This window comes from Salvelinus alpinus, chromosome 7, assembly GCF_045679555.1.
Source record: "Salvelinus alpinus chromosome 7, SLU_Salpinus.1, whole genome shotgun sequence".
NCBI lineage: Eukaryota > Metazoa > Chordata > Actinopteri > Salmoniformes > Salmonidae > Salvelinus > Salvelinus alpinus.
The window spans coordinates 27968662-27984412 of record NC_092092.1 but is presented as its reverse complement, the minus strand read 5'-3'; the positions used below and the strand labels follow the sequence as shown (position 1 = coordinate 27984412).

The following is a 15751-nucleotide window of genomic DNA, read 5'->3' as shown; positions in this document are numbered from 1 at the left end:
TGTTTGTTGATCATGTGTGTTTATTTTACGCGTGTGTAATTGTATCCATACAAGCCTAGACAAATTGCACTTTAAGGATAGCTAATATAATAACACATTTAAAGGTTTCAATGGTTATTTCATATATTGATGTTAGATCTACACATTATAAAAATGTGAGTTCAATAATACATTAGACAACATGAACAAGTTAGCGAATGGATGCATATCGCCTACAAGCCTACGGAGTTGGCCAGGCTGAATTGTATTGTTGCTGGCTGTAAAACACGTGTCAAACATTAACATGACTATTTATGCATAAAACATACAAAAACAAAACTGTGAAGGGATACACCTCTATGTCTTGACTGTGAAGAAAAAGAAGGCTATAAAACGCACATCGTTGCTTCATGGATGGAATGCGCAACTTCAACGATTATTTTTTACTATCAAAACAAATAAATTATTTTAGTTTAAGTTTTAACAGTTAATATTAATTCGTCAAAAGTATTTACTTTCAATTTACTTTAGTTTACTGTAGCTGTTGTCATATTGATATCCGTCATGCAAAACACTATAATTCCAGAAACTTTTAATCCCCTGTTAAGGTTGTTTTTCGTTTTGTTAGATACAATTGACCTTCACTTGTAGGCTACATTTAGAAAAAGCTAGTTTGTTTGGTGCAGGAAACGACCCCATATACATTTTTTTTTTAAGTTTTGCATATTGGCAAAAGTTTTTTATTCTCTACTGTATATACAGGGATGAGTTTCAAGATTCCTACACCAGATCCATACATGATTAAATGTCAGCAGGTAGCCTACATGACGTGACCCACAGCCAGTGGTGTAAAGCACTTAAGTAAAAATACTTTAAAGTACTACTTAAGTAGTTTTCAGGGTATCTGTACTTTACCTTACTATTTATATTTTTGCCAACTTTTACTTCACTACATTCGTCTTACTTCTTATTCTTCTGACACCCAAAAGTACTCGTTACATTTTGACAGGAAAATGGTCAAATTCACACACTTATCAAGAGAACATCCCTGGTCATCATTAATGCCACTGATCTGGCAGACTCACTAAACACAAATGCTTCGTTTGTAAATGATGTCTGAGTGTTGGAGTGTGCCCCTGTCTATCCACCAATAAATAAAAAAAGAAGATCATGCGGCCTGGTTTGCCTAATATAAGGAATTTGAAATGGTTTGTACTTTTACTTTTGATACTTAAGTACATTTTAGCAATTATATTTAATTTGATATTTAAGTATATTTAAAACCAAATACTGTTAGACTTTTACTCAAGTAGTATTTTACTGGGTGACTTCCACTTTTACTTGAGTCATTTTCTATTAAGGTATCTTTACTTTTACTCAAGTATGACAATTGAGTACTTTTTCCACCACTGCCCACAGCAACCTGTTCCATGCATGCCCCTGCAGCAGCTGGTCGGGCCTGTCCAGCTGTGACCTATGTGAGGGTTTAGAAGATAAGAATGGCAACACCTAGTGTTATCTATAAACACATACAGTAGGCCCGGACATGATCTGAGAAAGTCTATGAGTGAAAGGCGAATACATGCGTTTTACATTTATTTCATGAAAGCATCCCAATAAAATGTATGACCATATGTCTCTCCACTGTGGCTATACTGTTCCCAATCAGAGAATAGGCAGGTACATAACACATACCATTCCCTCAGTATCACGATACCAGCCACTTAATTCTAGAAATCATTATATTCGTTGAGAACCTATCGAATGCTGGTCTTCATTCTGTTTTTTTCCCCATCTGTTAATATCAAGTCACCACTCCTCTGTTAGCAACTCAATCAATTATAAAACGGTCACTTTTCTATCTTCTTAATTGTGCACCATTTTTAGAAAGTAGAAATTGGTGCAAAGTATAATCTATTTTCAGAAGATCAGAAGTTCAATTGACATACTTAAGTTATTGTCAAATAGCAAGCAGCAGTAAGTCTTCATCATCGTTTTATTGTGTAAGATATTTTATTGCATTATAACAGATCATATGTGTTTCATAGTAAGATATCAAAGCCCTTATTCTATAAAAGGAGGCTACATTTTTTGGGGGAAATGTTTCTAGGCTATATTTAGCCCTAATAGATATGGCGGCAACGCCAAAGCGATAAGACAAGACAACACCCTAAATTCACAGAACTGATGCGCCATCTCACTCCATCATTTTACTCAATGATCTCATCATAGCCAATAGAAAACGAGTAGAGGTGGGGTTTGGTGACATGTATGTCTTGGGCCATAAAATAGGTGTCGGGATCCGTCTAACTCCAGACCCTTCTAAAGCTTCATTCATCCTCTGAATATCTTGTGTGGTACAGCAGAACCTCTTGCCAAAATGAGCCTGTCAGCTAAGGAAAAAGTCATCGTCAAGGACTTCTTTGCGAAAGTCTCCAGCAGGTCCGACGAGATCGGCGCCGAGGCTCTCGCCAGGTAACGATGCAGATACTTTATCATCAGTTAGGCTACAACGGGGCGGTGTCTATCTAAACTCGTTCGATTTATGGAAATTGTATACAACTCTAATAGAATATGATCTAACAGGCCTATATGAATTTCTAATAATACAAACCAGTTCCTGAAACTGACTGCATAATTGATCATTCAACGCATCCTTTATCAGAAACAAAATGGTATTGATATGTTCGACAGAGCAATTACCACTTACCCTAACCAATACTTTCTATCCTTCCTCCATGCAGGTTGATCGTGGTGTACCCCCAGACCAAGTCTTACTTTGCCCACTGGAAGGACCTGAGCCCCAATGGGGCTCCCGTTAGGAAGCACGGCATCACGGTCATGGGTGGCGTGTACGAGGCGGTGAGCAAGATCGATGACCTGGCCGGTGGTCTCCTTACTCTGAGCGAGCTGCACGCCTTCGTGCTTAGAGTTGACCCCGTCAACTTCAAGGTAATTATCACGTGTAACTATGTTTTTTACGAATGCTGTATGGCCAGTGAATATGGGTGTAACCTACTGGAGGTGCAATTGTATAGGCATATGGGCCATGTATTAGCCTACCTACTACGTTTGCAGAAGGTGTCATTGCACTTTTCTAAGTAAAATCAAACTGACGCTTGGCTCTGTTTGTCCCTCGTCAGATTCTGTCCCACTGCATCATGGTGGTCTTGTCCATGCTGTTCGCCGAAGAGTTCACCCCTCAGATCCATGTTGCCGTGGACAAGTTCCTCGCCCTGGTGGCCCTGGCTCTGTCCGAGAAGTACCGCTAAAGGACCAATCAGCACCAACACGCCATCACTCACACCTGCTGTGGTCCTTAGTGTGGAAATAATGCTCTTCTTCTTTGAGAAATAAAAAGTTACATCGAAATGTAGTAATTCTATCCTTATTATGTTTACCTTTGAATAATCTTATAATTAGGTTGGTAAAAATACCATATATACAAAACACATGTTACACTGCACATAATGTAACCAATGACTTGTCACATGATTATTCAAAGCACCTTCAACCATTTATTACATCTTAAAACAGAAAATGTAATGGAATATGTTACAATTCCCCTATTGACACTCAATTGAAATACAAAAGGGGTATTTTTGCAGTTTCCCTGCATTGTATAGCTTCTGCTTCTCTGCTGCACTTAAGTTGGCCATACCTGACAAAATTAACACAGTAGCATTTGGTTAAGATACTGTAATAAAACCTAATGCTTTTTTTGTGTTGCTAGCATATTTGTAGGAACTTTGATAATAACTTACATAGACAAAAAGTTCAATGGTGTTAGTGATAATCACAGGTTTTACCAGCAGCAGCAGTAACAAAACTGAGGAGCAGTAACACCAGTGATAACACCAGTGAGACATTTGAATGTCATGTCATGACTTTAAAATTAATCTGAAGACGGTTATGTATCTAATAAACTAACTATGTTTAATTGTTACCGAATTAAATTAATCATGTAACAATTAACTCATTAGCTAGCTTGTATTAGAAGGTAAGCTAACAAACAGAGAGAAGCCATTTTATTTGTTTACAGCGTAAATCCCACGATTTTGGCGACCGAAGTCCCGCCTTTGCTGGAATCCCGTGTGATTTCCATTTTCAGGGTCAGTGACCCCTTGTGGTGAAGAATCTGCAACAATTGTTAAAAAATTTAAAAATCCAATGTGAGGGCAAAACGTCTTCTCACATCTGTAACAACTGGTTACACTTTATAATATCGCAACTAATTGGATATCGTTGTCTCATTCGATTTAACAAGGAATTAACATTGCCAAACAAACCTTTTTACCAGGTTGCTCATTCGGCTAAGTACCAAATTAACTTGTTCCAACCAATGAAACATTTTATACTTGTCAATATTAACCTAGATACAGCGACGCTTTCAGGGTAATTAAAGTTTAATTCCCAGATAGCCTATACATGTGTGATTAATCATTAACATTGCTAAATCTAGGCTACCTGGGGCGGCAGGTAACCTAGTGGTCAGAGCGTTGGACTAAAAACCAAAAGGTTGCAAGATCAAATCCCTGAGCTGACAAGGTGAAAATGTGTTGTTCTGCCACTGAACAAGGCAGTTAACCAACTGTTCCTAGGCTGTCATTGAAAATAAGAATTTGTTATTAACTGACTTGCCTAGTTAAATAAAGGTAAAAAATCTATAACATTTGCTTTGCAAGTTCATTGAAGTCCAACTTCCACATTACGGATCCAGTATTGATGATTCACTAACGTCTATAAATTGTTTTTGCAGGTTTCAACAAGTCAAAACCCAAAATTTACAAAAGAATAATAATAATGAGCAAGCTATCAGAGGGTGAGGTGCTCAATCCCATTGAGCACATCTGGAACCTGTTGGATCGGAGGGTGAGGGCTAGGGCCATTCCCCCCAGAAATGTCTGGGAACTTGCAGGTGCCTTGGTGGAAGAGTGGGGTAACATCTCACAGCAAGAACTGGCCAAACTGGTGCAGTCCACGAGGAGGAGATGCACTGCAGTACTGTACTTCATGCAGCTAGTGGCCACACCAGATACTGACTGTTACTTTTGATATTGACCCCCCCTTTGTTCAGGGACACATTATTCCATTTCTGTTAGTCACATGTCTGTGGAACTTGTTCAGTTTATGTCTCAGTTGTTGAATCTTGTTATGTTCATACAAATATTTACACCTGTTAAGTTTGCTGAAAATTAACACTGTTGACAGTGAGAGGACGTTTTCTTTTTTTGCTGAGTTTACTTCTCAAGGCAGTTGTGTGTTTTCAAAACTTAAATTCCTTTGAAGCGATAACACCAAGGACAAGAAATTGAGGGACAGGTATTTTCTAATAATTTTAGTATTTTCTAATCATCCAGTACATATAATGCTTTTGTTTAATTGATGGCATTAAAACAATATATATTTAAACATTTTTACTCAAAACATGTCACTACACCTCCACACATAATCATTAGGACAAGACAATTTGCTAGCCCACATTATTTTCTACAATGCATAAAAAATATATGTTTTGCAGTAATACGTTTTCCTATTCAATAACAATTACATTTTTATAATTTGTCATTAGCTGTTCACAGCAAAGCTGTGAAACCTATTGTTATTCTCTCAATTATTATAAAAAAAATTCTTGACATGGTCAAATAACCCGGCATAGATTTGTAACTTGTTTCTAATTTGGCACACAGAAACTAGAGGCCATGAGTAAATTGGTCAAAAATAATGGCACCAATTGGCCTATAGGTAGCACTGTTATAAGCAGTCTCACTTAAACCCTTATATATGTCGCCCGTTTGACCTAGAGACTTGAAACTTGTAAGTGTTTTTTCTCATGCTGACCTTTGTCCCCATGTGCAGTTGCAAACCCTAGTCTAGCTTTTTTATAGCGGTTTTGGAGCAGTGGCTTCTTCCTTGCTGAGCGGCCTTTCAGGTTATGTCGATATAGGACTCGTTTTACTGTGGATATAGATAGTTTTGTACCTGTTTCCTCCAGCATCTTCACAAGGTCCTTTGCTGTTGTTCTGGGATTGATTTGCACTTTTCGCACCAAAGTACGTTCATCTCTAGGAGACAGAAAGCGTCTCCTTACTGAGCGGTGTGACGGCTGCATGGTCCCATGGTGTTTATACTTGCGCACTATTGTTTGTACAGATGAATGTGGTACCTTCATGCGTTTGGAAATTGCTCCCAAAGATGAACTAGACTTGTGGAGGTCAACTATTATTTTTCTGAGGTCTTTTGATTTTCCCATGATGTCAAGCTAAGAGGCACTGAGTTTGAAGGTAGGCCTTGAAATACATCCACAGGTACACCTCCAAATGACTCAAATGATGTCAATTAGACTATCAGAAGCTTCTAAAGCCATGACATAATTTTCTGGAATTTTCCAAGTTGTTTAAAGGCACAGTCAACTTACACGGAACCCAAACCGGCTACGCGTGCGCCATCGTGTGCCATCGTGCATACATTCATTTTTCCCCCCCACACCAAACGCGATCACGACACGCAGGTTGAAATATCAAAACAAACTCTGAACCAATTACATTAATTTGGGGACAGGTCGAAAAGCATTAAACATGTATGTCCTATTTAGCTAGCTTGCTGTTTCTAGCTAATTTGTCCTGGGATATAAACATTGAGTTGTTATTTTACCTGAAATGCACAAGGTCCTCTACTCCGACAATTAATCCACACATAAAACGGTCAACTGAATCGTTTCTAGTCATCTCTCCTCCTTCCAGGCTTTTTCATCTTTGAACTTATATGGTGATTGGCATCTAAACTTTCATAGTATTACCACGACTACCGGCAAAACAGTTAGTCAGAAATAGAAAGGAGTTCTATTTTAGCCATTGGCATTGCAGATGCTCGTTGGCGCACGCGAGCAGTGTGGGTGCAATAATTGAATAACATGGATTTCTAAATGTATTTTGGTCAGCATGTTATGGACACTTCGGATAGTGTTGCGTATAGGCTATATAACGTGAGGGTTACCCAGTGGAAGGGTTTTAGCTGTTTCACCGAAAACCGCTGGATAGTAGGCCTAAAGAAGGGCCTATTCAACAATGTTCAACAATGTCTTATCTCCAACCAATCATTCCACTTTTTCGTATTTGGGGCGGAGTGCACAAATAACATAAAAATAAAGTTTTTCCAAACTTATTCATGACTCCGAATCTCTCTAGAACCTAAGCTAAATCATCACGAGCAACCATGGTTGAGTGGACAGATGAAGAGCACGCGGCCATCTCCGACATCTTCTCCAAACTAGACTATGACGACGTTGGCCCAAAGTCCCTGTCAAGGTAAAATAAGAAAACGTAGATTTACTTTAATTTGGAGTGTTAGTCCCTTAAATCTTCATCCTCTTAGTCATCTTCTGTTGTTGTTCTGCCACACACTGTCAGCCTCTCCGCTCCCCTCAGGTGTCTGATCGTGTACCCAAGTTCTTGTCAGTGCTGGTGTCTGCTCTGGGCAGGCAGTACCACTAGAGTCAGTCTCCATATACAGTGGGGAGAACAAGTATTTGATACACTGCCGATTTTGCAGGTTTTCCTACTTACAAAGCATGTAGAGGTCTGTAATTTTTATCATAGGTACACTTCAACTGTGAGAAACGGAATCTAAAACAAAAATCCAGAAAATTACATTGTATGATTTTTAAGTAATTAATTAGCATTTTATTGCATGACATAAGTATTTGATCACCTACCAACCAGTAAGAATTCCGGCTCTCACAGACCTGTTAGGTTTTCTTTAAGAAGCCCTCCTGTTCTCCACTCATTACCTGTATTAACTGCACCTGTTTGAACTCGTTACCTGTATAAAAGACACCTGTCCACACACTCAATCAAACAGACTCCAACCTCTCCACAATGGCCAAGACCAGAGAGCTGTGTAAGGACATCAGGGATAAAATTGTAGACCTGCACAAGGCTGGGATGGGCTACAGGACAATAGGCAAGCAGCTTGGTGAGAAGGCAACAACTGTTGGCGCAATTATTAGAAAATAGAAGAAAATAGAAGAAGTTCAAGATGATGGTCAATCACCCTCGGTCTGGGGCTCCATGCAAGATCTCACCTCGTGGGGCATCAATGATCATGAGGAAGGTGAGGGATCAGCCCAGAACTACACGGCAGGACCTGGTCAATGACCTGAAGAGAGCTGGGACCACAGTCTCAAAGAAAACCATTAGTAACACACTACGCCGTCATGGATTAAAATCCTGCAGCGCACACAAGGTCCCCCTGCTCAAGCAGGCGCATGTCCAGGCCCGTCTGAAGTTTGCCAATGACCATCTGGATGATCCAGAGGAGGAATGGGAGAAGGTCATGTGGTCTGATGATTCAAAAATAGAGCTTTTTGGTCTAAACTCCACTCGCCGTGTTTGGAGGAAGAAGAAGGATGAGTACAACCCCAAGAACACCATCCCAACCGTGAAGCATGGAGGTGGAAACATCATTCTTTGGGGATGCTTTTCTGCAAAGGGGACAGGACGACTGCACCGTATTGAGGGGAGGATGGATGGGGCCATGTATTGCGAGATCTTAGCCAACAACCTCCTTCCCTCAGTAAGAGCATTGATGATGGGTCGTGGCTGGGTCTTCCAGCATGACAACGACCCGAAACACACAGCCAGGGCAACTAAGGAGTGGCTCCGTAAGAAGTATCTCAAGGTCCTGGAGTGGCCTAGCCAGTCTCCAGACCTGAACCCAATAGAAAATCTTTGGAGGGAGCTGAAAGTCCGTATTGCCCAGCGACAGCCCCGAAACCTGAAGGATCTGGAGAAGGTCTGTATGGAGGAGTGGGCCAAAATCCCTGCTGCAGTGTGTGCAAACCTGGTCAAGAACTACAGGAAACGTATGATCTCTGTAATTGCAAACAAAGGATTCAGTACCAAATATTAAGTTCTGCTTTTCTGATGTATCAAATACTTATGTCTTGCAATAAAATGCTAATTAATTACTTAAAAATCATACAATGTGATTTTCGGGATTTTTGTTTTAGATTCCGTCTCTCACAGTTGAAGTGTACCTATGATAAGAATTACAGACCTCTACATGCTTTGTAAGTAGGAAAACCTGCAAAATCGGCAGTGTATCAAATACTTGTTCTCCCCACTGTAGCTGACAGAGGAGACCGCATGTATGCTTATGTGCTTCACTCCTCAATGAAAAACATTAAGAAGCACCTGTTTGTTGATCACGTGTTTTCCTTTTACGCATGCATAATTGTATAGAAGCTCAGACGAATTGCACTTTAACCTTTCTGCGCACAGATCCCGATTACGGGATAATTTCCCTAAACAACCGCTGAAAAGCAGGGCGCCAAATTCAAAAATATTACTACAAATATTTATAAATCATGCAATCACAAGTGAAATATACCAAAACACAGCTTAGCTTGTTGTTAATCCACCCATCGTGTCAGATTTTGAAAATGTGCTTTACAGAGAAAGAAATCCAAGATTTTGTGAGTGTATCAATCAATGCTACAACAGCTAGCCCCAAATTAGCATGGTCACGAAAGTCAGAAAAGCAATAAAATTAATCGCTTACCTTTGATAATCTTCGGATGTTTGCATTCACGAGACTCCCAGTTACACAACAAATGTTCTTTTTGTTCGATAAATATTACTTTTATAACAAAAAAACGGCATTTGGGTTGCGCACTATGTTGAGAAAACTACAGCCTCGTTCCGGTGCTGAAAGGCAGAAGAAAATTCCCAAACGTATCAGATACAAAAATATTACAAAAAATATTTATAATCATGCAATCACAAGTGAAATATACCAAAACACAACTTAGCTTGTTGTTAATCCACCTATCATATCAGATTTTGAAAATATGCTTTGCAACGAAAGCAATCTAAGCTTTTGTGAGTGTATCAATCAATGCTAGAACAGTTAGCCTTATAATAGCTTGGTTAGCTTGGTCACGAAAGTCAGAAAAGCAATAAAATGAATCGCTTACCTTTGATAATCTTCGGATGTTTGCATTCACGAGACTCCCAGTTACACAACCAATGTTCTTTTTGTTCGATAAATATTACTTTTATAACAAAAAAACGCCATTTGGGTTGCGGGTTATGTTGAGAAAACTACAGCCTCGTTCCGTTCGACGAAAATTCCAAAAAGTATCCGTAATGGTCGTAGAAACATGTCAATTTTTTTTTTTAATATTGTCTGTGAGTATAACAAAACTGATTCTGCAGGCGAAAACCTGAGAAAATATAACCTGGAAGTGATATAAATATATATTTTTATCTGTGTTTCCTGGCCAGTCTTTCTTCCATTTAAAGGGGTATCAACCAGATTCTTTTTCCAATTGCTTCCTCAGGCTGTGACCAGGCTTTAGACATAGTTTCAGGCTTTTATTTTGAAAAATAAACGATATTTTTCAAAAGTAGTCAGGTGTCCTCTGAATAGTGCCTGCGCGCCAGAGGGTGCTCTCCATTTTGCTTTTCTCTCTTATTGAATAGGTTACGGTCCGGTTGAAATATTATCGATTATGTTTGTTAAAAACAACCTGAGGATTGATTATAAAAAACATTTGACGGCCTCAATTCGTGCATATATGCACATAACGCTAGTACTGTAGCCTACAAAAGCCTATTCGTGCTCTTTTCCTGCGATCCATCAAACACATTTGGTGTGTCATCATAGTGGTCTCTGACTTGTGGTCAGACTCGCTCAGGTGAAACAAATTTAAATTTGCGCCTTTTTTCAATGCAGATTTGAATGTAATTGAGAACAAAAGTGTCAAAGATTTTTTTCGCAAACATCCTTTCTGAATTTAAAAGTAATCCTCGAAGTAATCATCTAGTTTTTCTAAAGTATCTGTAATCTGATTTCAATATTTTTGCTGGTAACGTAACGGATTACAGTTACAAATTGTTTAATCCCTTACATGTAACGGATTACTCCCCAACCGTGATTACATAATACATTTGACATCATGAACAAATTAGCGAATGGATGTCAACAAGCCTACAGAGTTGTGCAGGCTGTTGCTGGCTATAACACGTGACAAACATAGATTTGATTATTAATACATAAAACATACAAAAACAAAACTACGAAGTGATACACCTATATGTATTTCTTTACTGAGAAGAAACAGTGGGCTATAAAACGCATATCAATGCACCATGGATGGAATGCGCAAATATTTTTTTTTACTGTCAAAATAAATGCATTGTCTTTTGAGCCATTAACAGTTAATATGCATTTGTCAAAAGTTTTTACTTTAAATTGGCATTATTTTACTGTAGCTGTGTCATATTGATATCCGTCATGCAAAACACTATAATTCCAGAAATGTTTAATCCCCTGCTAAGATTCGTTTTCGTTTTGTTTGATACAATTGACATCCACTTACGTGTGGGCTACATTTAGCAAAAGCTATTTGGTTTGGTGAAGGAAACTGCCCCATATTCATTTTTTAAATGCGTTTGACATATTTGCCACAATTTTTAATTCTCCATAAGGGGAAATATTCAAGTTTCCTATACCAGATCCATACATGAGCTATATGATTACCGTAGCCTACGTGACGTGATCCACAGCAACCTGTTCCATGCAGGCCCCTACAGCAGCTGGCCCTGGCCTCTCCAGCTGTGACATACGTGGGGTTTTAGAAGATAAGAATGGCAAACATACAGATGTAGGATCTTATTTTCAGTTTGCTACAGCAGGAAACATTATCCTGCATCAACAGAAAATATGAATTATTATGTGGATTATAATTAATGGACATTTTTTTTAGGGGTTGATACATTTTTCGTAAAGGAAAATCAAGTCTGAAATTATAAAAATGTGAAGCTTTTTTACACCTCAAATGTTCCACAAGTCTGACATTCCTGTGTTATCTTTAAGCACATACAGTAGGCCCACACATGATCTGAGAAAGTCTATGAGTGAATGGCGAATATATGCGTTTTACATTTATTTCATGAAAGCATCCCAATAAAATGTATGACCATATGTCTCTCTACTGTGGCTATACTGTTCCCAAGCAGAGCATTCCTCATCACATAGGCAGGTGTAGGAGATGGCAGCTGCCACATAACACATTCATAAAGACAGTTACATAACATTTCCTTTCCTCAGTATCACGATACCAGCCACTTAATTCTAGAAATCATTATATTCGTTGAGAACCTATCGAATGTTGGTCTTCATTCTGTTTTTTCCCCCATCTGTTAATTTCAAGTCACCACTCCTCTGTTAGCAACTCAATCAATTATAAAACGGTCACTTTTCTATCTTCTTAATTGTGCACCATTTTTAGAAAGTAAAAATTGGTTCAAAGTATCATCTATTTTCATAAGAACAGATCAATTGTCATACTTAAGACTTACGTCTTCGTCATCGATATATTGTGTTCGATATATATTTGCATTATAACAGATCATATCTGTTTCGTCGTAAGATATCAAAGTCCCTATTTTCAAAAAAGTAGAATACATTTTTAGAGAAGTGTTTCTAGGCTATATTTAGCTCTAATAGATAGGGCGGCAACGCATAGCAATGAACTTGGTTACTCCTATATGTCTATGTCAAACGCGTAAGGATGTGTGCTGTGTTACCATACATAGCCTAAAGCGATAAGACAAGACAACACCCTAAATTCACAGAACTGATGCGCCATCTCACTCCATCATTTTACTCAATGATCTCATCATAGCCAATAGAAAACGAGTAGAGGTGGGGTTTGGTGACATTTATGTCTTGAACCTTAAAATAGGTGTCGGGATCCGTCTAACTCCAGACCCTTCTAAAGCTTCATTCATCCTCTGAATATCTTGTGTGGTACAGCAGAACCTCTTGCCAAAATGAGCCTGTCAGCTAAGGAAAAAGTCATCGTCAAGGACTTCTTTGCGAAAGTCTCCAGCAGGTCCGACGAGATCGGCGCCGAGGCTCTCGCCAGGTAACGATGAAGATACTTTATCATCAGTTAGACTCCGCCCCGTTGTAGCATATCTAAACTCGTTCGATTTATAGCATTTGTATTAGACATTATTGTATTAAACAACTCTAATATAATATGATCTAACAGGCCTATATGAATTTCTAAAAATACAAACCAGTTCCTGAAATTGACTGCATGACTGATACTTGTCAGATACAGAGTGTTATTGGTACTGAGTATTGATATGCTCGACAGAACAATTACCACTTACCCTAAGCAATCATTTCTATCCTTGCTCCATGCAGGTTGATCGTGGTGTACCCCCAGACCAAGTCTTACTTTGCCCACTGGAAGGACCTGAGCCCCAAAGGCGCTCCCGTTAGGAAGCACGGCATCACGGTCATGGGTGGCGTGTACGAGGCGGTGAGCAAGATCGATGACCTGGCCGGTGGTCTCCTTACCCTGAGCGAGCTGCACGCCTTCATGCTTCGAGTTGACCCCGTCAACTTCAAGGTAATTATCACGAACTATAGCCAATATAACCACATGCTATATAGGCATATGGGCCATGTATTAGCCTACCTATAACGTTTGCAGAAGGTGTCATTGCACTTTTCTCAGGATAATCAAACGAACTCTTGGCTCTGTTTGTCCGTCGTCAGATTCTGTCCCACTGCATCATGGTGGTCTTGTCCATGCTGTTCGCCGAGGAGTTCACCCCTCAAATCCATGTTGCCGTGGACAAGTTCCTCGCCCTGGTGGCCCTGGCTCTGGCCGAGAAGTACCGCTAAAGGACCAATCAGCACCAACACACACCAACACGCCAGCACTCACACTTGCTGTGGTCCTCAATGTGGAAATAAAAGGTCTTCTTTACTGAGAAATATAAAGTGCAATCAATGAAATCTAAAGTTTCTATGGTCTTTCTTCGTACTCTTGTATAAAAAAAAAGGATGCTTGTGAGTTAGCTAGCGTCAAAAAGAGGATGAGATAGTCGACAATAAGAGATTAAAAAAAAATTGGAGTCCAAAACTCTAAAGCAAATACAACTACTTTAATTTAGAAAAATAGCAAAAAAAAATTATGAATGACACTATTAAATTACAATACTACTTATCCCAATAAATTGAAATGATCGCAAAATGACTTATAATCAATATTAATAGCTATGCTATACTAATAACAAAAATTCGATTGGTAGTGCATGCTGAATGCTTTTCGAATGCTCAAAGCGCTTTACATAATGATTTAGAGGGGGCATTTATACCTCATTCACTGGGACTGTAGTAGATCAACGTGACTTGTAAAACGATTCTGTTGTAGACATATTTTGTGCTAGGCCTACATGAATAGGCCAATAGCTGCAACTTCCCAGTTTCTCAAATATAGGCCTATTAAGAAGATGTCAGGAAATATATCTGCGAAAGAAGTGTGGAATTCCAAGCAAACAAAACGAATTAAAGCTCATGTGAAATTGTAATGGAGTCACTTCAACAATTTAAGAAACGAACAAATACACTGAGATAAATGAATTAAATGTAATGAAAATTACCGCAATAAAGAGTATATCTGAATTATTAAAATAGATTTAGCATAGACTTCTGTATTTCATATGAGTGGAAACCTTCAGATTAACATATATATATATATTTTATTAATAATGATTCAAATAACAAAAAAAGTATTTAGATAAAAATAATAGATAACAAACATTTAATTTTTTATACATGTAATATTTTCGATTTATCACATTGGTTGCCTTACAATAGAAGAATGAAATAAAAGCCTGTCAGTTTTTGATGTAGGCTATTCTTATCAACATTTTGAAGGGTAACTGTACGTTTACTGTACTTACTGTACTTACTGTATTTACTGTAGCCTACCTACTGTACTTAGGCTACTGTTAGGGTCATACTGAGCCAGAACATCAACCATATAGCCGTTTTGAACTAAGCACAAGGGGTTGCTATATTGTATTAAACAATTTACTATATGTATTTAAATATACATTTTGTATTATTATATATGATTATTTATAATCATATACTGCTACCCAAGACTTCTGGTCGTTCCTTCTATCGGTTCGGTTGCCAGAAACTTGACCCAGTCATTCAGTCTTTTTTGGTCTGTATCTATGGAGGCGACCCAGTCGTTCGTTCTAAATATTCTATTGCCATACTGGCTGGCAACGTACCCTAGCTTGTACCTCGACTAGGATTGGCTGGAGAGATGTCTCTGTCCAGTCGCAACAGCATCAAAAACGACACGTTTAAAATAACTTGTTGGTTCCTTTTGACTTTGTTGATGTTGTTTGATGAGAAGGCTTGATGAGCTAAGAAAAGTCGAAGTGAGAATATACCGAAATTGTTTTATGATGAATAGCTTTAGGTCTATCAGTAAATTAAACTATATGATATTGAACTCTATTCAAAAGTGTTCCTCTTGGTAGACCTACTTGGAAGCAAATAAAAATGGAGAAATAACGAAAATATCGCGATATTTTTCATTAAGCAAATCATATACGCAATCAAATATGTAAGTAAGCATATTTATATGCTTTATTTGGGTGTACATTGGTGGTGATGAATGCTAAGCAAGCCCAATAAGGTAGTAGGCCTATAATGCGTCATTAAAAGAGAGGTGAATTTCAGCAGCTGAAACAGCGCCACCCAGGCGCCAGGTGAAGTTTGACGTGCGGCGCTGCTATTTCAGCACCTACACAGCGGACAGCGCCATATGGTCCGATCTGCACAATGCAGTTGTGTTGTTGCCAGAGACCAATACATCCAGAAATACCAAATTAAACAACAAATGGACCAGTTGGATCATGCCCAACGGGGGGCGCTTTTGCAGCAC

The 15751-nt window shown here is 38.7% G+C and overlaps 2 protein-coding genes across 2 annotated transcripts; both read left to right on the top strand.

The window, feature by feature from the left end:
• Positions 1–2288: 2288 nt before the first annotated feature.
• On the top strand, positions 2289–3351 carry LOC139580750 (hemoglobin subunit alpha-2-like). The gene is made up of 3 exons (XM_071409722.1): positions 2289–2454; positions 2724–2931; positions 3123–3351. The coding sequence occupies exons 1-3, from the start codon at positions 2360–2362 to the stop codon at positions 3249–3251; spliced, it is 432 nt and encodes a 143-aa protein (XP_071265823.1). The 5' UTR covers positions 2289–2359; the 3' UTR covers positions 3252–3351.
• A 9381-nt stretch (positions 3352–12732) lies between these two features.
• Positions 12733–13800, top strand: LOC139580749 (hemoglobin subunit alpha-2-like). Its single transcript, XM_071409721.1, has 3 exons — positions 12733–12913; positions 13201–13408; positions 13558–13800. Exons 1-3 carry the CDS (start codon positions 12819–12821, stop codon positions 13684–13686), a joined length of 432 nt encoding a protein of 143 aa, XP_071265822.1. The 5' UTR covers positions 12733–12818; the 3' UTR covers positions 13687–13800.
• Positions 13801–15751: the final 1951 nt, after the last annotated feature.

Bases quoted from the DNA above. Each gene is read 5' to 3' on its own strand.
- LOC139580750 (XM_071409722.1), top strand. From the start codon at position 2,360: ATGAGCCTGTCAGCTAAGGAAAAAGTCATCGTCAAGGACTTCTTTGCG. The intron at 2,455-2,723 runs GTAACGATGCAG...TCCTCCATGCAG, and splicing joins GGCGCCGAGGCTCTCGCCAG to GTTGATCGTGGTGTACCCCC. The intron at 2,932-3,122 runs GTAATTATCACG...GTCCCTCGTCAG, and splicing joins TTGACCCCGTCAACTTCAAG to ATTCTGTCCCACTGCATCAT.
- LOC139580749 (XM_071409721.1), top strand. From the start codon at position 12,819: ATGAGCCTGTCAGCTAAGGAAAAAGTCATCGTCAAGGACTTCTTTGCG. The intron at 12,914-13,200 runs GTAACGATGAAG...TGCTCCATGCAG, and splicing joins GGCGCCGAGGCTCTCGCCAG to GTTGATCGTGGTGTACCCCC. The intron at 13,409-13,557 runs GTAATTATCACG...GTCCGTCGTCAG, and splicing joins TTGACCCCGTCAACTTCAAG to ATTCTGTCCCACTGCATCAT.